This window comes from Paecilomyces variotii (assembly GCF_004022145.1).
Source record: "Paecilomyces variotii strain CBS 101075 chromosome Unknown C8Q69scaffold_8, whole genome shotgun sequence".
Taxonomy (NCBI): Eukaryota; Fungi; Ascomycota; class Eurotiomycetes; order Eurotiales; family Thermoascaceae; genus Paecilomyces; species Paecilomyces variotii.
Genome location: NW_021167147.1, coordinates 829,114 through 854,211, shown reverse-complemented (window position 1 = coordinate 854,211; position 25,098 = coordinate 829,114). Strand labels below are relative to the sequence as shown.

Genomic DNA, 25,098 nt, shown 5'->3' with positions numbered 1-25,098 from the left:
ACACAGCCCCCCACAAAAAACGCTCTTTATCCCCCCGCCAAGACAGAAACACATCACGAAATCCCGCCGAGCAACCGTAAGACCCGGCCACGCTAGCAACATATACACCATCCGTCTTGGAACTACAGCAACTATGACGCCTACGCCTCATCAGCCTTTTCGCACGCATATTACGAACTAGAGTAGTTGGAATAAAAGCTCCACGTGAAAGAAACAGTACCGGGTCGAAGTTCATAGTGTGCGTCTCAGTCATTGAGTTTGACTTGGTAACTTGCCGCAGCTATAGAGACTCGGCTCAGCATGTCTAGTAGGTTTGAGCCAAGGTAGTAGTAGTGGTATATTCCCGCGACACAGCCTTGATAATGGAGACGATGAGGGAACGGTTGACGACGGATGTGGATACTTTATTTCTTGTCAGGGAGAAAGCGAGATGGAGATGTATCCGCTTAATGGATTCGGGAAGGAGTAAGCGGTCAGTCAGTCAGGCTAGTTAGTTAGTTTCTTGGAATCGGGGGTGGCTCTCGTAATGGGGGGGGGAAAAAGAGTTACAGAGATGGGCAAAATTCAGCATGTGAGACTTGGGAGGGCTGATGAAGATAGACTATAGGAATAGATCCATGCCAGCTAAGCCTACCTAGCACCTACAGATTAACGGGATGCGTTATCGTGGCAGCCTTGAAGTGGAAAAGGAAAAGGAAAGGAGAGGAAGGCTGAACAAACAGACGGGACCCAGCATATAGTTAGTCAATTTATCAATTATCAATCACTCAGTATTGATGTCAGGTGTACAAGGCATATTATAGCATACTAATGGTATTTGTTTACTTTTGACCTTTCTTTCTTTTTTCCGGAACTCTTTCGGGGTTCGTTTTTTGTTATTATCCAGGGATCTTTAATGATCCCAGATTTAGGCTTCTCAGGGAAGGTCTAAGCAAAAAGGCTCGACGGCTACTGAATTCAGTATTATTGACATACCCACTAGTTCTCAACTGGAAGGTTAAACAAAAAAAAAAGGCTCATGCACGATGCCTAATTATGCATAAGACCTTAAAGTTCATGCAGCTACCTACCTTAATCTACTAAGATAAAGTACCATAAGTCCGGTCAATGACCGTTAGATGACCGGGTCATATCTCCCACGAGGTTGAAAGCAGGATGTGGAGGCAAAAAGCCAAGCGAGGCAGTGCAATGCAACCAAGAGTCGAGTTCCGCGAATCATCGGGTAAGATACCATGAATGAAAGTTTTGCAGTCTCTATTTGCTCAAGCGATCTTTATGTGAGTGTGCGCGCCGAGGCAGATCTATATCAAAAGGATGGGGGCTTGGGATCAAGAGAGTTGTAGTCGATGTTCTTTATAATTGAGGCTATGCTGAATATAGTAGGTGAAAATAATCCTCCTGGGATTGTTAGGGCCTTGGAAAAGATACTAGGCCATGTGTTTCCAAGATGGGGGGATAAGGTTCTTTAAAACCTAGTCTGTTAACTGCGGCCTGCTATATCTCGGAATAGAGGACCAGAAGGCTGTATCCTTTGGTTTGATCTGATATGTTATGACTTTATGGAGATATATATTTGTCCAATCATATTGGTGGAAAGAGTGTTTTAACCGGTGCCACGGAGGGCTATGTTCTTTTAGCTTGCGGAATTGAGACGCCTAGGATACTGAACTTACAGTTCGATACGACTTATGTCTCGTCGTTAGATGGATGAGGCACTGTAAGATGTGTGCTCAACTCATAGGTAGGTAGTTACAGCCAACGCCGGCGGGTTTCTCCGAATCACGACGTATAGTGGCACCGCCACATAGATACAATATGAGGCGGTGCATGTGGCTTGTAAATGGAATATCGGCCAATGGTTAATCGAACAGAAGCAGAGAGAGAATGATCGTCATCTACTACTGCGGCACGGAGGACATGCTGGTCAAAGCTGCGACTATCTCCCGATAAATGGTGGGAATATTGAAACGGAGCGAACTTGGCACTCATTGTTGTGCTCGGGATTCGAGAGGATCAACGCTTCTACTGTCGATCTCAGCCAGAGGCATAGGCAACACTGACATTCATTCCAATTCTACCGATGAGCTTGTTTTACAGCTGAACGAGAGTCTGCCATGACTGTATCACTGCGGTCAAAGGATGATGACATTATGTACTGTACTGGTACATACATTGGCGCTTAAGAATATCCGTCAGGCTTACTATACTTCGTATAGCTAAGCAACATCATGGGAGGCAACATCATGTCGATGTCAGCTTACAGCGCCGAAGGATTCGTCGCCTCCAGACACTGTCGTTGCTTGTATCAGGGACACATGGCCGTACCAGCCTCAACGGTGCGCGGAGCATATCGCGGATGTCAAGAGAGCTGGTAACGAGGGTGGCTTCACTAGGTGGTGTTCCCCTGTGTATGGTATAGCAACGAGCGCACCATGAAGCGGACAGTGACCCAGAGAAACACTCGACTACAACATATCGTCTACTGGACATCATTACAGGATCGGTATGGCTTCTAGACCGGCCAATACGGGGCTAAAGCGCCATCTGCCCTGGGTGGTTGAGGGCCATTGGCTGTGCCGTTCCAGACTCGTTTCATGGACGCTTCAGGATGAGGCCCGTAATCATACTTGATATCTGGATGGAGCCTGGAGTCCTGGGCATGATAGCGTGGGAGCATCCGTCTCCAATATGAGCGGCAAAAGCCGTGCATTAATTCGTCATTACTTGTTGCCATCGCCTACACAGCCCCCCCGCACGGGGCATCTCAATCCAAGTTTCCACACTCTGGACCCCTATTATTTGTCCAGCACGGAGCATTACAGTGCATCAACGGGGCTCTATCGTGACCATATTCCGCACCGCATGTCTAACCTTCTCAGAATGCTCGGCGCTTTCTTCATCTGCTCTGCGGTTGATTTCTTCACAATAAACGCTTCTAGATAATGAATCGCCTTTCAACACCTTGAAAGGTAAACGCCCTTGGCGCCAAGTTGGTAGTAAACAAAAACTGTACTTGCTGCTACAGTACATATTGTTTTTGCACTGCCCCCGAACCAAGACTTACGGTAGAAGAGGCTCCCCCTCCCCAGGGCAAGGCTCTTTTCTGTTATAATTCTGCCTACATCGCAAATGTTATAAACTTCCATGGGTGATCATTTCCAATATCCTCGTCATCTCTGCAGATACGCCCGTTCCGACTATATCCACCAGCAAGTATGGCGGACGGAAACGATCAAAGCGGACCGCTGCGTCCTCCCGTCATATTTATCAACACAGAGGTAATTTCTCTTACAGTTGATGGAGAACCTACTATCTATGATACTGATTTCTGACCAGCAGCTATCGCCGCCCTCGGAATTACCCACTAGTCCTGATGTGGGATCTCCAACTCGGCCAGATACCAATGATGGCAGCCGGCTGACGGTCCATCATGCATACTCTCCTACTGTGTCTTCGCTAGATGGAGAGACCCTACGCTCGAGATCGGGCTCTTTTAATTCAACGGCGGATACAGTTGGGAGGTCGAGAGCCGGATCGAACGCAAACCATTCTATAAATGTTGCTTATGACGATGTATCTCTCTCTGAGGCGCTGGCACCAGATCATCGCAACGAGAAGGACTTCTATGTGGAAGATAACAAGTTTGCCTTCTCTCCCGGTCAACTTAACAAGATGCTGAATCCGAAGTCTTTGGCGGCTTTTCAAGCGTTGGGAGGGCTGAATGGCCTGGCACGTGGGCTCAGAACCGATCTCGATGCAGGCTTGTCGGTTGATGAAGGCCGGCTGGAAGGCTCCATCAGTTTCGAAGAGGCCACCGATCTGAAAACATTCAAGAGCACAGCTGACCACGAACTAAAATCCACCAACAACCAAGTGACTGGTGCTGTCTCGGATTCCCAGTTCGTGGATCGGATCCGTATCTTTGGCCGCAACAGATTACCTGAACGGAAGGGCGCGGGATTTTTTAAATTATTTTGGGACGCCTATAACGATAGAATCATCATTCTCCTCACCATTGCCGCTGTCGTGTCGCTTTCGCTGGGCGTATATGAGACAGTCGACGAAGGGTTCGGTGCTGATTGGATTGAGGGTGTTGCAATTTGTGTTGCGATCTTAATTGTCACGACGGTTACTGCGGTAAACGACTGGCAGAAAGAGCGACAATTTGCAAAACTGAACAAGCGAGTAAGTCAGATATGACGAAGAGTACCAATGGATGCTGACTAGTCCAGAAAAATGACCGCGAAGTCAAAGTTATTCGCTCAGGCAAGTCAGTCTCGATATCGATATATGATCTCACCGTTGGAGATATTCTCCACCTCGAGCCTGGAGATGCTGTTCCCGCGGATGGTGTCTTTGTCTCCGGCCATGGTGTGAGATGCGATGAATCCTCGGCGACTGGAGAGTCAGATCAGATGAAAAAGACCAGTGGACACGAAGTCTGGAAGCGGATTCAGGAAGGGACTGCCAATAAGAAACTCGACCCTTTTATCCTCTCCGGTAGCAGAGTTCTTGAGGGTGTCGGCACTTGCTTGGTGACCAGCGTTGGCCCGAATTCTTCATACGGCCGCATCCTGCTCTCATTGCAGACCGAAAATGATCCCACGCCGCTTCAGGCTAAGTTGGCAGGTTTGGCAGATTGGATTGGTGGCCTTGGTACAGCGTTAGTATTGTTGACACGTCGATATTGCAACAGCAGGCTGACACAGAATGTAGGGCCGCCGGTCTCCTGTTCATTGTGCTTCTCATCAGGTTCTTAGCGGAGCTTCCCGGAAACCACTCTAGCCCAGCCGTCAAGGGCAAAGAGTTTGTTGATATCCTAATTACTGCAGTCACAGTCATTGTGGTCGCTATTCCAGGTTAGTTTCTTGGATTGTGTGCAAGTATACAGCTAGCTGATAATCAACGCCAGAGGGCCTCCCGTTGGCTGTCACTCTTGCCCTAGCATTTGCTACGACACGCATGGTAAAAGAGAATAACCTTGTGCGGGTGTTGCGAGCATGTGAGACGATGGGAAATGCTACTGTGGTTTGTTCTGATAAGACAGGAACCCTCACCCAAAACAAAATGACGGTTGTAGCTGGAACTTTGGCTCGAGGCGAGAGCTTCAGCGAAGTTGGATCCGACAAGGATGGTCAGACATCTACGATGACCGCGCCTGAGTGTTTCAAGTCCTGCTCAGGGTCTGTCAAAGCACTGATAACCAAGAGCATTGCTCTCAACTCTACTGCGTTTGAAGAGGAAAGGGAAGGCCGCATGGAGTTCGTCGGTAGTAAGACCGAAGTGGCTCTATTGCAGATGGCCAAAGACTACCTCGCTATGGACGCCGCCGAGGAGCGAGCAAACGCTGAGATAGTCCAGCTGATACCATTCGACTCTGCACGGAAATGCATGGGTGTCGTCTATCGCGAGCCATCGGCCGGTTACCGATTGCTCGTTAAGGGCGCTGCTGAACTGATGCTGGCTCCCTCCACCGCCGTTCTGGCGGGATTGAGCGAGGGCAATGTCGCGACGGAACCGCTTTCGCAGGAGACTAGACAATACACCCTTGACACGATCAACTCTTATGCAAACGAATCGCTTCGAACCATTGGAATGGTGTACCGAGATTTCCCAAGCTGGCCGCCTAAAGGCGCTCGAACTCTTGAAGACGACCCTTCAGCAGCGAACTTCGAGGATGTCTTCAGAGAAATGACTTGGTTGGGTGTTGTTGGAATCAAGGATCCGCTGAGACCGGAGGTACCAGCAGCTATCAGGAAGTGTAATAGTGCCGGAGTCCAGGTGAAGATGGTTACAGGTCCGTATGCCTAAAATTTCATATTGTGTGATCGTCTTTGGGAACTAATCAGCTGCCACTTTAGGTGATAACCTGGCCACTGCTGCTGCGATTGCTAAGTCTTGTGGTATCAAGACAGATGATGGCATCATCATGGAAGGTCCCAAGTTCCGACAACTTTCAGATGAAGAGATGGATAACGTCATCCCACGTCTCCAAGTTCTAGCTCGCTCCTCGCCCGAGGACAAGCGCATTCTAGTTGCACGACTTAAGCATCTTGGTGAAACTGTTGCGGTCACTGGTGACGGTACCAATGATGGCCCTGCTCTTAAGACAGCCGATGTCGGGTTTTCCATGGGAATTGCTGGCACGGAGGTTGCGAAGGAAGCGAGTTCGATTATCCTCCTTGATGACAACTTCAGTTCTATAGTTACGGCGATCGCATGGGGTAGAGCCGTCAATGATGCCGTCGCCAAGTTCCTTCAGGTAAGCTTACTCACCAGACCTTCTTGGGACCTCTCTAACATATACTAGTTTCAAATCACGGTCAATATTACTGCGGTAGCCCTTACCTTTGTGTCCGCCTGCTACAGTAACTCAAACCAGAGTGTCTTGAACGCAGTGCAGTTGCTTTGGGTCAATCTGATCATGGATACATTTGCTGCGCTGGCCTTGTAAGTCTCCTGCTCGGACGTTACACTGGGGATTCATCTGACTTTCTCTAGGGCGACTGATGGTCCGACCGACACGATCCTGGACAGAAAGCCAACACCAAAGAATGCTTCGCTCTTCACGATGACGATGTGGAAAATGATCTTAGGTCAAGCAATCTATCAACTGGCTGTTACTTTCGTCCTATTCTTCGCTGGTGGCCAAATCCTTGGATACGATCTCAGTGATTCCCACAAACAACTTGAACTCAACACTATAGTCTTCAACACCTTTGTGTGGATGCAGATATTCAACGAATTCAACAACCGGAGACTTGACAACAAGTTCAACATCTTTGAAGGAATGTTCAAGAATTACTGGTTCCTTGGTATCAATTGCATCATGATCGGTGGTCAGGTCATGATCATCTTTGTTGGTGGTTCTGCCCTGAAAGTGACGCCGCTGAGCGGGCCTCAATGGGCTATCTGCATCATCTGTGCCTTGTGCTGTCTTCCTTGGGCTGTCGTCCTCAGGATGATCCCGGACAAACATTTCGCAGTCGTCTTCAATTTTGTGCTAAAATGCACAAAGTTCGTTCTGAGACCGGTTCTGAAGGTGCTCAAGGTTGTCTTTACTCCAATCGGCCGTGGCATTCATGCCATAGGATCTTCGCTGAAACGAATCACACTGCGACTCTTCCGCAAGGACACTGTTAAGAATCCTAGCGTTGTGGATGAAGAGGCTACAGCTCTCACTGATATGAGTCGACTCCCGACCCCTTCTTCTCGACTTCAGACTCCTGCTTCCGGTCCACCCATGACTCCTCCGACGACAGCTGTTCCTCCGATTACCGTCACTGCCGTTTGAAGTATGTCATATTCGCATTCTACCGCAGTGTTCCATGATATGGACCCATATCTCTTCTTTTCGTTTTTTGCAATCTTGAACTGTACAATAACCCCTGTCTTGTTTTTTTGTTGACCTGGGTCTCTTCTATCTCTGACGATCTGATGCTAAAAGTGGAACGTGTGAAATAGTCTCACACTTCCTTTCATGGTTTTATGCTCATTTACATATGCATAGCGAGGCGTCTTACTGGATAGTGGGACTGGGATGGCTATTTGAGATTTGCTATATATACAGCTCTTGTAAGATTAGGGTTGGCATTTTGATCTCGAGATATACATCCATGTGCATGAACAGATCAATGAATTCTTTTACTTAGAAATACATTGAACACAATAGTTTATTTCCCGCACTATGTTACTAGATGAGAGCTCCAAGTACAGTGCCCGCTTGGTTGGTTGGCACAGAAGATAATAATGTGCAATGTAGACACGAGTAGAGCGCCTATGGTACTCGGAAATAATCTGCCTGAGGCCACCAGGCGGCGTCCACCGCCCCGGCGGCACTCCAGCATCGACCAGCATCAACTCCGCTGTGCTTTCTGCCTCGCGCTCTCAGATTACATCTCCTCCACCTTCTCAATTCCTCTTTTCGTCCTCTTCTTGCAGCGGGGAAGGATTGCTTTCGATAGACTTGACCCCTTTGAAGCTCACAAGGCAGAAATCAATCCATCTTCTGCCTACGTCCTCCCGTCCCCGTACTCCCCACCACGTCACCGTACTTCCCCGCCGAAGTCGACACAGTACCATATACGACTCCGTTGCGATCCCGCTTTGTTGCTTCTTTACGTGGCGGGAAACACCTTCTACATAACCCGGTCTCCCTCTGCCCACGCCTACGGGTTTCTCGATTGGAACACCCCCTGAGTCCGGACTATCTCACCACCCTGACCTCCCAAGCTCAATAACAACAAAGAACTCACGCCCACCATGGCCCAAATAAACTATCGTACCATTAATGTCGACGTCCTAGACCCGGAGTCCTCCATCAACTTTCCCATGGAGACTCTGCTTCCGGGCAATCTCCCCCAGCCGACGACATCCAGCGCCGCGGCGAGCGTTGCGACGCAGGTCCGTCAGATGCTCCGCGGCGGAGACCCGGAGGGTGCGCTGTCATACGTTCTGGATACCGCGCCGCTGGGCGGCGATGACCGTGCGAAGGAGGTGCACCTGGCGACGGTTATTGAGGTCTTGCAGGGAATTCGACAGGGTGAGATGACGAGGATCCTCGAGGCAGTGTGTTCAGGGCAGGGTGGTTCGGAGAGGGCAGATTGCTTGATGAAGTATTTGTATGTCCTCGTTTCCAGTCTTTTTTTTTGTTATCACTTCTGGCGTCTCTATGCGGAAGCTGTGACGTTCAGATAACAAACGACGTTAGCTGACTGAGAGGTAGGTACAAGGGCATGGCTGGCCAGCCGGCCAGCAGTGGCGCGCAATCCCCTGCTCGTAAGACAGTTTCGCCCCAGAGCACTGGATTTTCGCAGATCCAAGCTCGAAACCTGGGAGAAGGTGGCGGTGGTCAGCAGATGAGCGTGCTGCTCAGCTGGCATGAGAAGCTGGTCGAGATCGCTGGAACGGGGTCAATTGTCCGAGTCATGACGGATCGAAGGACGGTTTAGATGCATTAGGGACCTTTCATTGTTTCAACGATGTTGGAAGGACCGCTATCAACTTGTCGTTTTGAAAACTATGGCACATTGTTCTTGCACCCACGGTATCAGTGACACCCCGGATGGTGCATCTGGTTTAGACGGTCAGCGCGAGGATCTTATTCTACCAATCACACAAACAACAAACAGGAGATGTAATTCTCCATTATCTGATGGATTTCAGCTCCTAGAAAGTGCAGTGCAGATATATTCCCCGTTTTGTTTTCTCCCTCTCTCTATTTTACATATACATAGCGACACACAAAAAAAAAAGGCCAGCTTTTCTATTAGATTCCCTTTGCCTCGGTTTCATGATCCGTCGAAACTACCCCCTCCCAATATATCCTTGAGATTCACATCACCACTACCCCTCTTCAACGGCTGTGCCTGTCCAGGAGCCTCCTTCCACCCAATCATGAAAATCAACCGGAACGTCGCCGGGATTCCCTGCGCATCCTCCTCCTTATGTAGCTCTCTATAGATCGCCTCGTTCGCAAGCAACACATCTCGCGAGATGGGTCCATGCTCACGGTGCAGAATAGCATTATTCTCCCCCATCGCCTGCAGGTCCTCCATGAGCGCAAACGTATCAGGAAACTCAACAATGATATCCTCCACATCGACCGTCAACATCTTGAATCCCGCCCGAGTCAACAGACCGCCAACATCGCGGACATCAGCCAGCGGCGAGATGTGGGGACTGACGCCTCCGCGACGCTCGAGGTCCGCGAGCTGCAGGGACGCGCGCAGCTCGAAGAGCGTATCACCGCCAAACATGGCCGCGATAAACGGACAGTCTGGTTTCAGGATCGAGTTCACTTGGGCGAGAAGGGAAGGGAGGTCGTTGATCCAGTGGATTGAGAGGGAGGAGAGTACAGCATCGAAGGTGTTGGGGGCATAGGGCAGAGACTCTAGATCGGGGACCACATCTCGTTGGATATCTAGTTCTTTGTTGAACGGGAGGTCTGCGTCACGGTATAGGAGGGCCGGAGACGTGTCCACGCAAGTGAGCTTTGAAATCTTGCTGGAGAGAGGTGGTGATGAGGGAGATTCGGGGTCTGGGTTCGGCGCTGTCAGGGCGCGGGCGATGTTACAGCTATTCGCGCCGAGGTCGAGCACGTTAGGGAACGTTCGTTTGATATCCTGGCAGTATTGAAGCGTTAGGAACCGACCATAGCAATAAAATGTATCCCGAAAGCCTAAAAAGAAAAAGAAGAAGAAATACCAGTAACCGTTCGCATAACCGTGTTGCGACTTCATCCTTCAAATAGTCCACTTTCCGACTCTGCTCGACATTCTGCCCGGCTCTCTCTTTCTGCAAGTATTTCACTTTCCGATTGAACACTTCTAGAGTCGGATTCCCCGGAGTCTGGATAGCGTAGCTTCGAGATGCTGTGAAAGCCCGCTGGCGGAGCGCGGAGGAGGCCCTTGGGATGAAAGAGCGGAGGGCCATGGTTTTTTTTTATTATTCTGTTCAAGTCAGACTGTGAAATTTCAATGCATTTTTCTTTTCTTCTTCTTTCATAAAACGAATTCCCCTATCGAAGTCAGGAAGAATTGAGCCTTGGGCCAAACGGTGGGAATAATCAATCTGCTTTCCGTGACGTCGTTTGATTTTGTTCTGAACTTTCAACACGGCAGAAAACAAATCGCAGCTCTTTCTCCGCGCTCCGCGACCCCACGAGCTTTCTGTTCTACAATAATATATCTCAACTGACGACTCTTTTTCGGTTCTTGTTTGAGTTCACTGCTATTTTTATTTTCTCTTGACGGTCTTCTTGGGGCGAGCCTTCGCAATTTCCTTTCTGTTGTCCCAAGACCGATTATCGAACACGCCGCTTGGTCTTCGCGAATTGAACTTCCCCTGAGATCGCTGCATACAGCAATTGGTTCAACGCTCGGTTTCCTCAGTTGCAAGACGCGTTATAAGAGTGATTAGTTAGAATAGACGGTGTCGAATCTATAGTGACATCTTCGTTGGAGCGCTATTTTTGCCCCAGGCGTACGGCAGCCTCGTTCTCCGAAAGATACCGCGCACCATATCATGCTGCTATCGAGCCAGTGATCTTATACAACTACAAACCAAAATGTCGCGCCCGTTCCCCTATACCTACATCTCATGTCCCTGTGCAGATGACCCGATTCCCGATCCATCCTCGAAACGGATATCGAAAGAGCTCTCTCCGCGCAAGAAAGGCTCGTCGGAAACCCCTCAGTTTGAAGAAGACTCGGACGAAGAAGAGGTTACTTTCGATCCTAGATCGCCTCGCGCCAACTTCTCTTTATATCCGCCTGAGCAACTACTCTACTGCGAGGACTGTCACCAAATTAAATGCCCGAGATGTATAACGGAGGAGATTGTGTGTTGGTATTGTCCGAACTGTCTGTTTGAGACCCCCAGCAGTATGGTGAGGAGTGAAGGAAATAGGTGCGTCTGCTGAATACCTCATTGTGTGATTATGATAGACCATACATAGACTGACAGGAGTCCAGGTGTGCGCGGAATTGCTTCAATTGTCCGATATGTACGGCCCCCTTGGCGGTCACCACGTTGGAAAATACTGCTGCGGGGGGTTCTCACCAAGGTCCCTGGGTTCTGGCCTGCCAGTACTGTATGTGGACGACTCTCGATATTGGGATCAAATTCGACAAGCCCACCAATATTCGTACTCAGCTGGCGAAGCTGACAGAAGCTGCTGGCGGGAGGAAGTCGACTCGAGGTATATCTGATATGAGGTCGCCTCTAGCCAGCTTCTCGTCAACCACTGATTTACCTGTAATGGGTGAGAGTGAAGAGGTGGGAAAAGAGTCCAAACCAGTGGATGAGCAACCTCCTCTGGATCCGGACGCTAGGTTCGACGCTTTGAAATCCTTCTACCGAAACCAGATCGCGGAGACATCGTCTTCTCCTAGCGATCCTCTGGGAACCGACCTTGGAGCTGGATTTTCCTCCCCGAGCGCATTGAACCGTATCATGTCTCTGTATGCCTCATCTACCTTCGGAGGTCTCTACGGAGCAGGCGGCAAGAAGCCTAAGTCTAAGCCACCAGTCATGAGAGAGGCTCTCCACGCATCAGAAGGACTGAAGATTCCCAGCCCTGACTTCGAGGAGTCGATCATCAATAGGATGTCGTCGGACGAATGCGGTTGGGACGGCCTGGCTTCAATGGAGCAACGAGCCTTCCAAGCTCTTGATGCTCGTTTCGTGGAGGACCTTCGACCACTCCCAGTTCAGCTCAGGACGAAACGCTCGAAACGGTGCAAGGCATGCAAGCATATCCTTGTCAAGCCCGAGTTCAAGCCGCAGTCAACGCGCTTCCGTATCCGTCTGATTGCTCTCAGCTACATCCCACTACCTACATTGCGACCTCTCACGCCAACTTCCCTCGCAGGAATACCCCTATCACCAACCGTCGCGCCTCCTGACCTGGACGCTCTACCACCTCTGCGGCCCATCCAATACCTCCTAACTTTAAAAAACCACATGTTCGACCCTGTCCGAGTCACACTGGCTACGCCTTCTCTAACCCCCGGCCGCGTCGCCACGAAAGTCACCATTCTCTGCCCTCAGTTCGACATCGGCGCCAATAGCGACGTCTGGGATGAAGCCCTCCAGGCCTCTACCGCCGGTGACCGCTCCTCACGAGCCGCTCTAGCCGGCTTCGGGACTGAAAAAGTCGCTGAGGCCGGTAAAGTCTGGGACAAAGGACGGAACTGGACGACCGTCGTTATCGAAATCGTCCCGGGAACCTTACCTGGTTCGGGACACAAGAGCCGTGGTGACCACGAGGACAACGACGACCGCCATACCGCCAGTGATGACGGCAATGACAATGATGATGACAATGAGAATGACAATGACAATGACAGCAACAGCGGCAATAAGGATAATGATAACAATGACGAGGAACTCCGCGAGGACGAAGACGTGCTTGAGATCCCGGTCTTTGTGCGCTTAGAATGGGATACGGAAAATCAGATAGAGCAGCCTGTGGGAAAGAACCAGAAGCCTGAGATGGTGAAGAGGGAATTGGCCTATTGGATGGTATTGGGTGTTGGGAGGATTAAAGATGGAGAGTCGTGATGTGTGTTGTGTGTGGATTTGGGATGTGTTCTTTTCTTTTCTTGCGATCTGTAGCCATGATACCAATAGATATAGTTAGCGACAATCAATGTTTCTTCCTTCCAAGTTTTCTTATTTTCTCCATGGAGATTGGTGTGTGCGTGTTTTTGTCCATGGTCTATAAGGTATATATATAGGACGACTTTCTAGGATGATTGATTACCTTGCTCCAATCGATAGATCAAAAGCTTAAATGAAGACAAGAAAAGAAAGTTGAAAAGAAAAAAAAGGCTACACGCCTCGTTGGTTTTTGATTTCAAGGAAGAAGTACCAGTACACCTTGATCTGATCGCAGGGTCAATGTGCAAGGACACGACGACAATGGACATGACATGCTAAACTTTGGGCAGGAGAGGGATATATGTGAATTTTGTGCGTGCAGATTGCGTAGTTTTCCTTTTTTGTGCTTTTTGCTCAAAGTTTCATGTTTCATTTCAAACCGCGCCAAAACCAAACCCGGGTTTTTTCACATATATCCCACGTCCCCGACCAGACCAGACCATCGAACCGCCCCGAACGCTTCATTTAGAGAGAAGAAAAGAAAGGAAAAGAATAGAATTAAAAAAAAGAAGGAAAAAGAGGCCCCCCTTTCCTGAGAGTTTTCCCATTTTCTTTGTGTTCTTCATTTCCTTTCTTCTCCTCCCTTTTATTGAATTGTTTCCGTCATTTCACCCCAACAAGCCCTATCATCCGAATCTAGTAGTCGGCAACGCTGCTCTGGGGGAACTCGAAAACGACGTTGCGGCCGGTCAGTCTTCGGTAGACCTCACCGTAGGCGTCGAGGCGGTGGTCAACACCACCACGCTCCTTCTCGTCGAGGATGACCTTGAGGACCTTGCTGCCGTCCTCCTTGGTGCGGACGCGCTTGCCGACGATCTCGACGGGGTAGACAACGTCGGTCAGGATGGCGTCGTGCACGGCAGTGAGAGTGCGAGAGCGAGGACGCTTCTGGGTGAGCTTGGAGCGCGAGGTGGTGGAGCGCTTGGGACGGGGCAGGATGCGGCGCGAAGCAATGAAGAGGACCTGGCGGTCGGAGAACTTCTTCTCGAGCTCACGGGTCAGGCTGAAGTATACGTTAGTTACTTTGTCTCCCCCGGAGTAAGCCACTCTTTGTGTGCGTGGCTTTCTTCTCTTTTCATGGAGTGTGCATACCGCTGCTGGATCTTGTGGAAGCCCTGGAGGAGAGGGACGGGGACGAAGATGGCGATGGCCTTCTTGCCGTGGCCGACCTCGATCTGTAACAAAAAATTGCCAGTCAGATAACAGTCCTTCGAAAATGCAATATTTCTCCCCCCGAGATTGAGAAGACAGTGATCCCTAGGACCGATAGAATCCCATGACCATGCCTCAATACGGTGCCGTAGGCCCTCCGCACAAAAAAATAACGTTCTCAATGTCCGCGGGCGTGATTCTCTCCAATTGCGCTCCCCACAATCACATTGATATCGTTCGTTCCTCCTCGCAAATTCCAGGGGGGAAAGAAGTAATGGACTCTCTTCTTACCTCGCGAGCAGAGACGAACTGCAGGGGCCTGAGGGAAGCCTTCAGGTCCGTGGTGTTGCTCTCCAGGTCATAGAGAGCGTTGGCCAACGCGGTCTCCAGCTCGGAGGGGTTCTGCCTCGACGAGGAGTTGTGCGCGATCTTGTTGAGGGCAGCCATGATTGCAGACGAGCGACGGTGGCGGGCTGTGCTGCTGCTGGTGCTGCTTCCTGTGGTGGTTGTCGTCGAGGAAATCGAAGGTGAACTCGAAGCAAGTCAAACACACAGACTACACTACAATTTGCGCTGAGTGCGGGTGTGGGATCGGGATCTCGGCGCCTCGCTTAGCGGTCTGCGCTAGCATGATTATGGTTAGGCCTGTCACGGGTAGGGGAAGGCGTGTCCCGTGACCGCCCTGCCCTCAAGAACACCGTTTACAGCTAGTCTTATTTACTCCAGTCATGATGGATGGATTATTATTATTCTTCTTATTATTATTACCAGCTAACTAGGTACACAATAGCTGCACCGTCTACCCAGCAGAAGGAACAATCTTGTATCTCAAAAAATCATTATCCCCTCCGGGTCCTATATACCTATGCGCGGAAGGGGGGGACTAATAATGGAACAAAGTAGAACACTTGACCGACTCTGATTGACATAGTGCCAACGCAGAGCCAAAAGGTACATAGATACAGCGCAACAGAATCGCAGGGACAGACGCCTCCACCCGGGGGATAGACAACAACAACAAGAAGGTATCAAATCAAGCGGGTAACATATAGTGATTGACCGCACGAGCCGTAGCAAAACATAGAGCTTTACTTGAAGATAAAGGCCACAGACCAGAGACAAATCATGGCGGGAGACCTGCGCACAAAGAGAGTCGAGCAAGGGCGAAATTGATGAGGATCAGCAAGCACAACCTTCCTTGGCAGTAGCAGGACTCCTGTCCGTGAGGTTCACACTGTTGGCTTCTGCCCGGCCGCCCAGGCCCTGCCCAGCACCTGCACCAGCGCCCCGGCCACTCTTCAAGCTGGCCTCCGGGATCGCATTCGCAATGGCAGTGAAAACCTCTGTGACATTGGTACCCGTCTTCGCACTGGTTTCGAAGAACAGTAGCCCCTCCTCTTCAGCGTAACTGCTCGCTTCCTGCGTAGAGACCTTTCTAGCATCTCCTGAGGCAGCGTCTTGCTCCTCATTATTTTCGCCAGCTTCCTCATCTCCCGCAACAGCGGGCTCTGCAGCAGCCTCATCACTGGCACCCGCAGAACCGCCGTCGGTACCACTGCCGTCACTGGTTAGATCCAGCTTGTTGCCAACCAGGGCGATGACGATGCCAGGGCTCGCTTGTCGCTGCAGTTCGGCAACCCAGTGCTTCGCTTTGATGAGGGATGAAGGCTTGGTCAAGTCGTAGACGACAAGAGCTGCCTGGGCGTTACGGTAATACATGGGTGCAAGGGAGGCAAAGCGCTCCTGACCGGCGGTATCCCAGATCTCAAACTTGATCGTACGAGTCGGCAAAGAACATTTCTGTGTGAGGAATGCCGCTGTATGACATAAGAAGTTAGTTAAAGTACGTATTTGTAGAGATGAATCAACCCATGAAGAAATTATGCGCCATAGCTGCCTAGCAGACTGGGACGACAATGACGAAAGCGGAGAGAAAGTACATCGAATTCGAAAAGAGCTTACCTCCTATCGTGGGCTCCTTGTTCTCTTGGAAATCATTGTTCACAAAACGAAGGACGAGAGAGGACTGCAATAGTCGTCAGCACTGTCCATCACCCGCGCCCGTTGTCCCGAAGTTCGCAGACCGCATACCTTTCCAACAGCCGCCTCTCCCAGCAGCACGAGCTTGACGCTGCTGCTTGGCTTAGGGGCATTAGATTCCGACATGGTCGTCTGTGATAATCGATTATGCGCCGGTGTCCAGATGGGCGGCTAGAGACGGTGGGTATCAATACTGATGGCTATCGAGAGCTCCGTTGCGTGATGTGATGTAGGTGACAAACGTCCGAGGGTCGCCGGGCCAGGGAAGGGGTAAGAAGCTGGAAGAGTGCCGTCCCGGAAATGTTGACTATCTCTTCGTATAGAACCAGACAGACAGAGGGGATGAGTTGGTATCGTGAGTTCCAAGCTGCGAAGATGTCGATGAGAGCCGGGGATGTTGGGTCGTTCAATGCCGGGCGATGATGGAGGCGGCTGAAAGCGGTTTAGCGCACTCTGTCCAGGCTGGAGCGGATCCACGACGCGCAAGTCACGGGATGTTCCCGCACCCGCGGTTCGGATGCCGGGGTGGCTTGGACAAGTTGACCGTCTGATGCAGCAACAGCAAAGCGCCCATGTGTGCAAAGAGAGTGAGAGAGTGCTGGCGGTCCAGCAGCCAGGACAGTATCTACACAAGACAGCTGAACTGATCGCTGCAGCAGGTCGATGCGGATGGCAGTAGGATTACGTCAGGCCACCAGGACTCAACTAAGACCAACTTTTGTATTTCCAGCGATTCCGAGTCTGACATAATTGTGCTGGGGGTGCAGGAACATGGTGAAATGGGGCTAAAAAGAGACGTGCTGCAGCTGAAATCCGAGGTAGTGTTCGACCCTTGTAACATGGGCAGCTGAAGTAGTAGAATCACGTTGCACAAAGAGTCATGATGCGCTACGGCAATAGCAAATTTTATAGTCTAATGACAAATGGATGTTGAAAAGTGAATTCAGTCAATTATAGACCCGCCTTAGAGCGTATATCAGAGGGAAAGATAAACATATTCGTGATGCATAGCTCCGATCCCACGTGCTCCGATAATGGAAACCAACGCATGTCCAGACCATATGGCCCGACAAACCCTGGCTCCGAGCATGCTCTCCCGCCTGTTTCCTCATTCTGTATATTGTACACGAGTATCCCCAAAAAAAGAGACGAGTAAAAAGACAAATAGAAAATAAAACAGCGGACCGCGAGGTCCCTAATAGTCTAGCTCTTGTGGTATCACCCATGCTGCCCAGGATAAGGAAAAAAAGAGAAAAGAAAAAAAGCACCCGAATCCTGTCTATGTCATAACGCCGGAACATCGAAAGCAAACACTTTTGTGGTATCGAATAGATGGTACAGGGCGAAACGTTCCGCGAATTAAGAAAAATCGTAGTGTTGAGCCGCAAAAGTGGTTATGGCCGAAAGGATGAGAACAAATCGCTGGCGAATGAGATGTAACGGTGTTGGTACAAGTGACGTGTCGACACTAATGATTAAGACGTGTTGTAGCATGCAAGGCGAAGCGCTAGCCAACAGCTTGAAACCGAGCGAAGATCCAATAGATGCGAGGTTCTGCAACATTGTCAGTAAATGCTCCCAAAAAAAGATAGAATAAGTTGGAAACAGCACATACAAGATGCAGTGTGTCCCAAAACACAAGTGAGACACGTTAAGCCTTGTTGCCCAGTCCAACTTAATGGCCACGCGAGGTCTGGGTTTGGTCCTTCCACCCTGGTAGGATGGGAATTCGCCGACATCATCATGGATGGGAAGGTTTGGACATCTGGGCATGAAAGTTCCAATCGCCCTCAGCGTCGCTTCGGCGGTGGTGGTGGTGCGCCGGGCTTCTTGACGCCCGTTGTATCGTAGGCTCCTCGTCCCATGTTGGTCGCTGACAGATCCCTGAGAATCATGTTGAACTCTGCGCAAATAGCCATTGTTAGAATACTGGTAAATAGTACTGGCGATGGTATAGGTGATATAAAATATAGCTTCGGAGTTTGGGGTGACCAGGGGAAGGGCGATGCAGGATGTATATATATATGTCTCGGGCAGACAAACACTCGACAATCCAGCTGACTTACCTTAAATAGAATGAACGAAAAAGAGACACACAATAGACCCAAAAAAGATAGCTGAAGCTGTGTGCAGCCAAGCTTACAGGGTACACGGGAAAAGTTCCTGGGATACCAAACAGGGACCGCGACGATGCAGCTGCAGGTAAGATCGGAAGAGGCGATCCTTTTGAATGGTGCGCTCCGCGTAGCCGGGGGGACAACGCCTCCGTGGGTGCCAGATGTAGGGCAGGAATGTGACTGTGACAAGGACAGGAGAGTTGGGCCTCCGGATTGCAAATGCAAATGGACGGTGGAGACGGTGCTATTCGACAGGTCGCTTTGAGTGCTGCGGGTGCGTCGCGGATGCGCCGCGGCAATGGAAACTGTGTATGCAGGATATAAATGTATCGGCAGCGATCCGACCACAGGCGAATATCAGGGTCCAGCTAACGCGGCGGACGGCAAGGAGGATGTGACACGGAGTCTGGATGGCCGGGAATGGATGTATCGCAAGGGAGGGCTGTGGCAGGCCAGCGAGAGAAAGGAAGGGATGGAGAGGATGACGGGAGTGAGATATCTATGGTCCAGACTTGGAACAACTGAGAGGGGGGAACAGGTCGCGTAGATATATGCTTTTTCCTGCTTTCTCTCCTTTCAACTCAAACAGGAGACGAGCTTTCTTTAGCACAAGGCGTTTCCCAGGCGGCTCAATTCCCTGTCGTCCCGGCAGAAAGGTAGACTACCGTATCGTCCAGTCCCAACAAGCCCCTTTCCCGACAGCCTTAACCTTTCTTTGTCTGGATTTGGCCTCGTCTCGTCTTGTCAATCAATCTGTGTCGCCCTGTGGGCCACCGCAGGTGTAAGGATGGGAAAACTAAACTAATCCATTACCATAATTATTATTATTATTTACCTCCCCGGTTGTCCCCAAACGAGATGCCGCTGACGGCAGTGGGGACTTTTCCTGTTGGCGCTCAGGATCCAGGAACGGAGCGGATGGGATTTGACGCCGCTGGGGCTGCCCTGCGTATAGTCTCCGGCCTGCTCTGCCCATATTTCTCGCGTGGTTCTGGCTGCTCCCCTTAGTTGGAACTTTCTAACCCGTCCTAGGGGACTAGGTTAGTGACAAGGCCCAAGAACCACAATGATCCCCGGAGCGAAGACCCGTTTAATCAGCCACCGTCTGCTCCGACTTCTGAATTTCGGGTCCGCTCTAGCGCACGCTATTCGCACTCAGGCCCAGCATCTCAAGCGCCGACTTCCCTCAGCCGCTGCCCTGTGGACAGTGTGATGGCCAATATGTGAACAGGCATGGATGTCGGGAAGACGGGACAACACCAGGAAAGGCCTCATCCTGCTCACCCTGGTCGACCCTCCAGAGCGGAATCCTCTAGATAGAGACGGAAAACGGCCGCAGTCTCCGTGTTCTTTTCGGTGGATCTCCTAATAGCGATCAGTGATCAAGTAACCCACTGCTATCCGTCCGCTCAACGTTCCTTTCCCCTTCTCGCGGCCTTCTAGCGTCTCCTAGCCTCTGGGGCCTGACCCCCCGGGGACATGGTGGTAGCCCAGACGGGTGACGCAGAGATGGTTGCAAACAACCAGTTCTGCGACAGGGCGGGTAGTCTGACCCATCCGGACTCTTTCCCCGTCAGTATCGAACGTTGTCGTTATCGCCATGTTCCCTGCCAGAAAGGTGAAGAAGAGCTCTCTGCTCCACGACGTTCTGCAGTCGCGCTCGGAAACTCGCCGGGCTTCTGTCGGACAACTTGTTTGTTAGGCTGCCCCGGGGAGATTTGCGTTGCATATCGGGGAATTCGGGCCATGGGCCACCACGGCAGACACTCTGTCGTCTCACTTGATCGTACTGGCTCTAAAATTAAGGCCTTCCCGAACCGTAACTTAAGTCTGATGTCCACTACACGTTTGAACGTAAGCTTCAATAATAATATCGGGTTCTGGCCAGCGCTAACTATCGGTCGTGGACTCGTGGTATTGTAGAAGTCCGTGTGACAACAACAACACGGATCTTACCACACAGAATGACACGATGCGCAGTTCTCGGGGATGTCCAGCAGACAGCCGATTTGTCTCCGTAAGCTCTAAGACAGTAGTTAGTTAGGGTATGAGCTTCCGTCATGCTGGTGGTTTGGTTGGTGTATAGAATCAGCTGATAATGAAGGCTTCAGCCACTCAATGGCCAGGTGTAGTTTGAAGGAGTCTGTGTGGCTGGTGTCTAGATACAGAATAATCACGAAGCAGATGGTCTCAGAGCCATCGAACTTAGTCACCTCAGTCTATGTGATGTTATCGATGACTGGCGAAACCGTAGTGGTGATAGTCGGCTCAGGGACGCCGCCAAAGAGCTCGCCGGGAGTCTTCACGCGCGTCCGGTATCTATCTAGGCTCTTTTCCTTCTACCACTCAACAACCCTCGTGCGCCCCCCGAATGCACGAAAAGCACAAACGTCACACCTATACATTCCTGTGGTCGTCTAATTGCCCTGGCTTACTATGCAATCTCTTTCTTACAAGGTATTTCTATACGGCGTGCGAGATACCTGAGGCTTGCTCGTTGCCAGCCATGGTCCCCAGTGCGTCGAACAATCCCCGAGGGATAGACACCAGTGAGCCGAGAACACAGTTGCCTAGAGCTACAATACGTTGCCAGCCGTGGGGAGATGGCGTTCTACGGTAAATCCATCCACGCTATCCTTGTTCCATGCGTATGGCTAGAATCACGCTAGAAACACCATCCCAGGCAAGCGGCCGTTAGATTTTCAACTCGCAGCCGTCGGGTGTCGGAGTATTCCACTTTTATCCCAGTTGGGGATAAACTCTGGGTAGCTCATCCCCGATCGATGCTCGATCAATTAGCCACAAGTCAGACGGGAAAGGTACGGCCTCACATCCTCATCCATGTGGTAAGTCTGATGCTAGATCGCCTACCGGCTTCCTCCAGCCGGACGTGTCTTTCTCTCCAGATCGTCACTTGGATGATCCTCATTCGCTACTTTCTGAGCTTTTACTTGAAACACGCTCATACATCAGCATGGCTCCAGACATCAGCAACTGGCTAAGCAAATCGATCCTCGGGACTAATGCGACTTGTATTATCAATATCCAAGGTGATCTAGCCCTGGAGACCCGCATGATCAGAAGCGACCATCGACGACACTACAAACGTCGAGCTACTGAGCTACTCAGACCAAGTTGATGGATTCATCTGTCAGAGGGCACTTTTGAACACCGGTCTGTATGACCGGTCATTATGAAATGCTACTCAAATACCTTCGCGTGCTCATTGCCATACAGAGCGGAAAGGGGGGAGCTTGTTTGCCACCTTGCGAACACGTACGTGGATGGCGACGGGATAGGGGTCTGGAGCTCGTTTGACGCGGCGATCACTCCGCTTACGCCAGTATCCCCGGCCTCTTCAAGATTCGCTGATGACGAACACCAACAAGTCTTCGTCCAAGAATGCAACTCATTATTGCGGTCTTTCTTTACATGTTCATAGGTCCTTTCATCACACCCTCGGAAACCAACGTCGATTCCTTCTGGTATAGATAGCCTCCAAACACCGCAATATTGCGTCTCCTGTGCTCTCGACCGTGACGCTCGGCCACATGTGCCGCTCCATGTCCACAGAGCCTCCGCCTAAGTGACTGATTCGTACTGTGGCTGCATGGATCCGGGCGGTCGCGAATATTGCCGTGTTTCGAAGCCGTTGCTAGATCTCCTTTTCGAACACAGTGGAACTGTTCCCCTGAGGGAAAAGTGACACTAGGAGCCGCGGATGAACAGCCGAAACCCCTAGTGCGTTGATATGACCGAAAAGTTCGAGCCGCGGGCTCGGCTCCGATGACTATGGTACTGTAGCTAAGATAGTACCTGCAGTAGCACCACCCGCAATTCCGGAACCGCCTGGCTTTACCCGTCCCGTAACTTACCCGGAGATCCGTCTTGGCTGTTCCCAGCGATCCATCTGGGGCGTCGGCCCACATTCTGGTTCACGGCGATCCGCTAGACAGCTTCGGTACTGATTCTCTGGCTGGACAGTAGTATAGAGTACTCTAGATGCAAGTTGACACTGTCGTCTTGCTTCTAATGGATAAGCTGCAAAAGAAGAACAGCTTACAATGGGCTTTATTGCTCTTGAAGTCAGAGACCGTCGCCTCAACGGAGACAGGAGATTTTGTGCGGAGTAGTCAATAGGACTCGGAAATTTGCCAGGACTAAGTCCAACACAGTATACAGGGATGCGCCTTGATCATGCTCGATGAGTCCATGAGATACGCGATGCTTCACACTGTATACTCTACACCTGTGTTCAGGACTCGACACATACACGCTCTTAGTGCGCCATAATCCTGCCTGTGGGCCAATGAAGCATCTCATCACCATGTCAAGTGCAATGCAATGATACCATACACACTACGATTCAGAAGCATATCTCATTGGCCGCATATGATTGGAATACTTCGCCATTTCAGTCATCCAAGGACCAAATCCCGACCGTGTGGTATCATCCATGCTGCTGGCCGGAGTCTAGACTTCATCCTTGGTCCGACTCCAGGCACTCCAGGCAGCACACCAAATATTGCCAAGATGGTAGATAGAATAGAACAATATTCGACCTGTCAGGGACTCAGGATGCACTCTGCAGGGACGTTCCTCGATCATGGAACCGCCCGCGTCATTCGTCGATCGAGATCATACCATAGAACCCAAGAACGCGGTTACCTATCCACGGCTTTTCTCCACCTATCCCTTTAGTTCCAGGCAGCCAAGGATTGAGCGAGTAACCTCCAACCTTCATTGGCCCGAAGGCATCCCGAAATATTGCTCGGCCCCGTCAGTCGAAGTTTCTCGGAGGTTTGGCTTTTGTGCCGATGACGACGGTGTTCTATCCATCACAGACTCTTGGTATCTATAGAGTAGATCAACTTTGCCGGGTTCCTGAATAGGTTACGGGGATTCTGGGTCTACTTGCTTGTTTGGATGTTGGACAGTATGATCCTACTGAGCCTGCATAGCAATTCTACGACCGTTGCAATCCCCCTAATGTAGCTCCATTACTACTTGACAACGACCCTCCGTACTAACTCTATTCTCAAATGGACCTTGTGGCTAAGATTCTTACCTATTCGCTACATTCCTCCCGCGCAGATTATCATCATCACCGCCTTTACTTGCCCCTATCTTGGATGTCATCATTTCTGAAGTGCAGGTCCAGGAGCTCTGAAATTCCTTCCATATCTATCGTCCGCTCTAAATGCACCATTCATCCCTACCGCATCTTGTGGCCCGATACGCTCTTCATCATGAGTATTTTCCCGTCCATATGAGGGCAGGCCGATTGGAATCCTCTTTCAGGAGCTCGAAAGCTCTATGTTGGTATAATAGTTCAGCACTACATGGACTAACTATGTGTTAAATTGTGGAGAGCATCATATTGCAGACGATGATATCGGGGAATGATGGAATCGAGTTGTTTCAACCGCCTCGCTGGTCTGCAGCTCAGAGCATGCCCACTGGAGCAGTCGGAATTTCTTCTTCCAGGGCCAGAGGCACCGTCAGTTTCAAATGCAGGGCGCATGGTGATAGATCGATAAGATGGATACATATGCACCTAGATGAATTTTAGTATGCATTTAGCAGAGACATCCCTGACCGCTCTCGGAACTGGCTCCGGATCTCCGTCGCCTGCAGACCGCCTTGTGGATGTTTCTACTTTTGATCTCTGGTGGTTATCGCCGATATACTCTACTCTGTACATCGAAGGACATCGAAATTCGGCCCTATCACATGCCTTGTGGTGCCTCATCAACCTGGCTGGCTAAGCCATTTGTGGTCAATGGGCGTTCTCCTGAAGATTTCGACCTGACTCGAGACAACTCTCTTCGACTATCGTGCCCATCGTTGCCTGGATTGTGGAATAATCACCATAGCGAGACCCATGTAACGTCCTCTAGGCTCTTCGTCCGTTCCAGACGAGTTCTGGATCCTGCGTTGTCGATCCCAACGACAACACTAGAGTACTGCGCCCCACAGGCGTAATCCACGGCGCTGGGTCGGACTAGCTGGTGCTTTAAGTCGTCCGTCACATCAAGAAGTTAGAAGCCGCAGTCTCTTCTAGCGCCTTGCTAAGCGGCCCCAAGGTTTCTAGTAACTACTACTAACTAGTAACAAGCAAGGCGCTGCCAGGGGGCCAACCACTCGTCTTGGACACTCCAGTCTCATTATCCAACCAACCCCCCTTTGTAGCACACCGTCCTTGTGGCTGCGACACATCGAGACGGTATTCCAGTCGCTTTCTTTCCCTCTCTCTCTCTCTCTCTTTCGTTCTTTTTTTTTCTGCTCCTTTCTCAGGACAATTGTTCGACGTGTGCAATGCCGCGTAGCTCATTCGACTTTCTCAGTGCGATTCTGCTCGCTTCCAAGCGAACAAGACTGATGACAAACCAGGCATCTTGCTGCGTGACAGCAATTCGAGACTCAACATAAGAATAGAAAGAACATTGAAGTTAGCATGGGAGAATGGATCTACAGTATGAATATCTCATCTCCTCCATACATTATTGTCAATGAACCATATCCCTGGGAATTGTTATTCTCCCTGCGTTCGCCCAAGCATTTTGCGGAATAGCTCGGCCATGGTGATCATGGAATGAAAAGACCAATTTAATTCCAGTGTCAT

General features: G+C 50.5%; 7 protein-coding genes across 7 annotated transcripts; 4 read left to right on the top strand and 3 right to left on the bottom strand.

Moving 5' to 3' along the window:
- The first annotated feature begins 3,079 nt into the window (after positions 1–3,079).
- Positions 3,080–7,522, top strand: C8Q69DRAFT_316782 (putative calcium-translocating P-type ATPase(PMCA-type),putative). The gene is made up of 8 exons (XM_028627314.1): positions 3,080–3,278; positions 3,337–4,185; positions 4,233–4,663; positions 4,717–4,859; positions 4,913–5,797; positions 5,862–6,262; positions 6,311–6,450; positions 6,502–7,522. The coding sequence occupies exons 1-8, from the start codon at positions 3,216–3,218 to the stop codon at positions 7,292–7,294; spliced, it is 3,705 nt and encodes a 1,234-aa protein (XP_028483763.1). The 5' UTR covers positions 3,080–3,215; the 3' UTR covers positions 7,295–7,522.
- A 227-nt stretch (positions 7,523–7,749) lies between these two features.
- C8Q69DRAFT_446015 (hypothetical protein) lies at positions 7,750–8,199 on the top strand (the record flags this gene model as incomplete). Its single annotated transcript, XM_028629106.1, has 1 exon — positions 7,750–8,199. One exon carries the CDS (start codon positions 7,750–7,752, stop codon positions 8,197–8,199), a length of 450 nt encoding a protein of 149 aa, XP_028483762.1.
- C8Q69DRAFT_472750 (putative Arp2/3 complex subunit Arc16) lies at positions 7,863–9,159 on the top strand. Its single transcript, XM_028630996.1, has 2 exons — positions 7,863–8,621; positions 8,726–9,159. The coding sequence occupies exons 1-2, from the start codon at positions 8,263–8,265 to the stop codon at positions 8,949–8,951; spliced, it is 585 nt and encodes a 194-aa protein (XP_028483761.1). The 5' UTR covers positions 7,863–8,262; the 3' UTR covers positions 8,952–9,159.
- A 3-nt stretch (positions 9,160–9,162) lies between these two features.
- Positions 9,163–10,609, bottom strand: C8Q69DRAFT_434957 (S-adenosyl-L-methionine-dependent methyltransferase). Its single transcript, XM_028628541.1, has 2 exons — positions 10,207–10,609; positions 9,163–10,124 (listed from the first exon to the last, which is right to left on the bottom strand). The coding sequence occupies exons 1-2, from the start codon at positions 10,432–10,434 to the stop codon at positions 9,291–9,293; spliced, it is 1,062 nt and encodes a 353-aa protein (XP_028483760.1). The 5' UTR covers positions 10,435–10,609; the 3' UTR covers positions 9,163–9,290.
- A 2-nt stretch (positions 10,610–10,611) lies between these two features.
- On the top strand, positions 10,612–13,149 carry C8Q69DRAFT_434954 (dynactin p62 family-domain-containing protein). The gene is made up of 2 exons (XM_028628540.1): positions 10,612–11,409; positions 11,475–13,149. The coding sequence occupies exons 1-2, from the start codon at positions 11,069–11,071 to the stop codon at positions 13,063–13,065; spliced, it is 1,932 nt and encodes a 643-aa protein (XP_028483759.1). The 5' UTR covers positions 10,612–11,068; the 3' UTR covers positions 13,066–13,149.
- A 651-nt stretch (positions 13,150–13,800) lies between these two features.
- Positions 13,801–14,763, bottom strand: C8Q69DRAFT_508457 (40S ribosomal protein S7e; the record flags this gene model as incomplete). Its single annotated transcript, XM_028632979.1, has 3 exons — positions 13,801–14,167; positions 14,257–14,339; positions 14,608–14,763. 3 exons carry the CDS (start codon positions 14,761–14,763, stop codon positions 13,801–13,803), a joined length of 606 nt encoding a protein of 201 aa, XP_028483758.1.
- A 594-nt stretch (positions 14,764–15,357) lies between these two features.
- C8Q69DRAFT_316701 (putative rab GTPase Vps21/Ypt51) lies at positions 15,358–16,731 on the bottom strand. Its single transcript, XM_028627313.1, has 3 exons — positions 16,408–16,731; positions 16,279–16,342; positions 15,358–16,133 (listed from the first exon to the last, which is right to left on the bottom strand). Exons 1-3 carry the CDS (start codon positions 16,480–16,482, stop codon positions 15,496–15,498), a joined length of 777 nt encoding a protein of 258 aa, XP_028483757.1. The 5' UTR covers positions 16,483–16,731; the 3' UTR covers positions 15,358–15,495.
- Between the last annotated feature and the right edge of the window lie 8,367 nt (positions 16,732–25,098).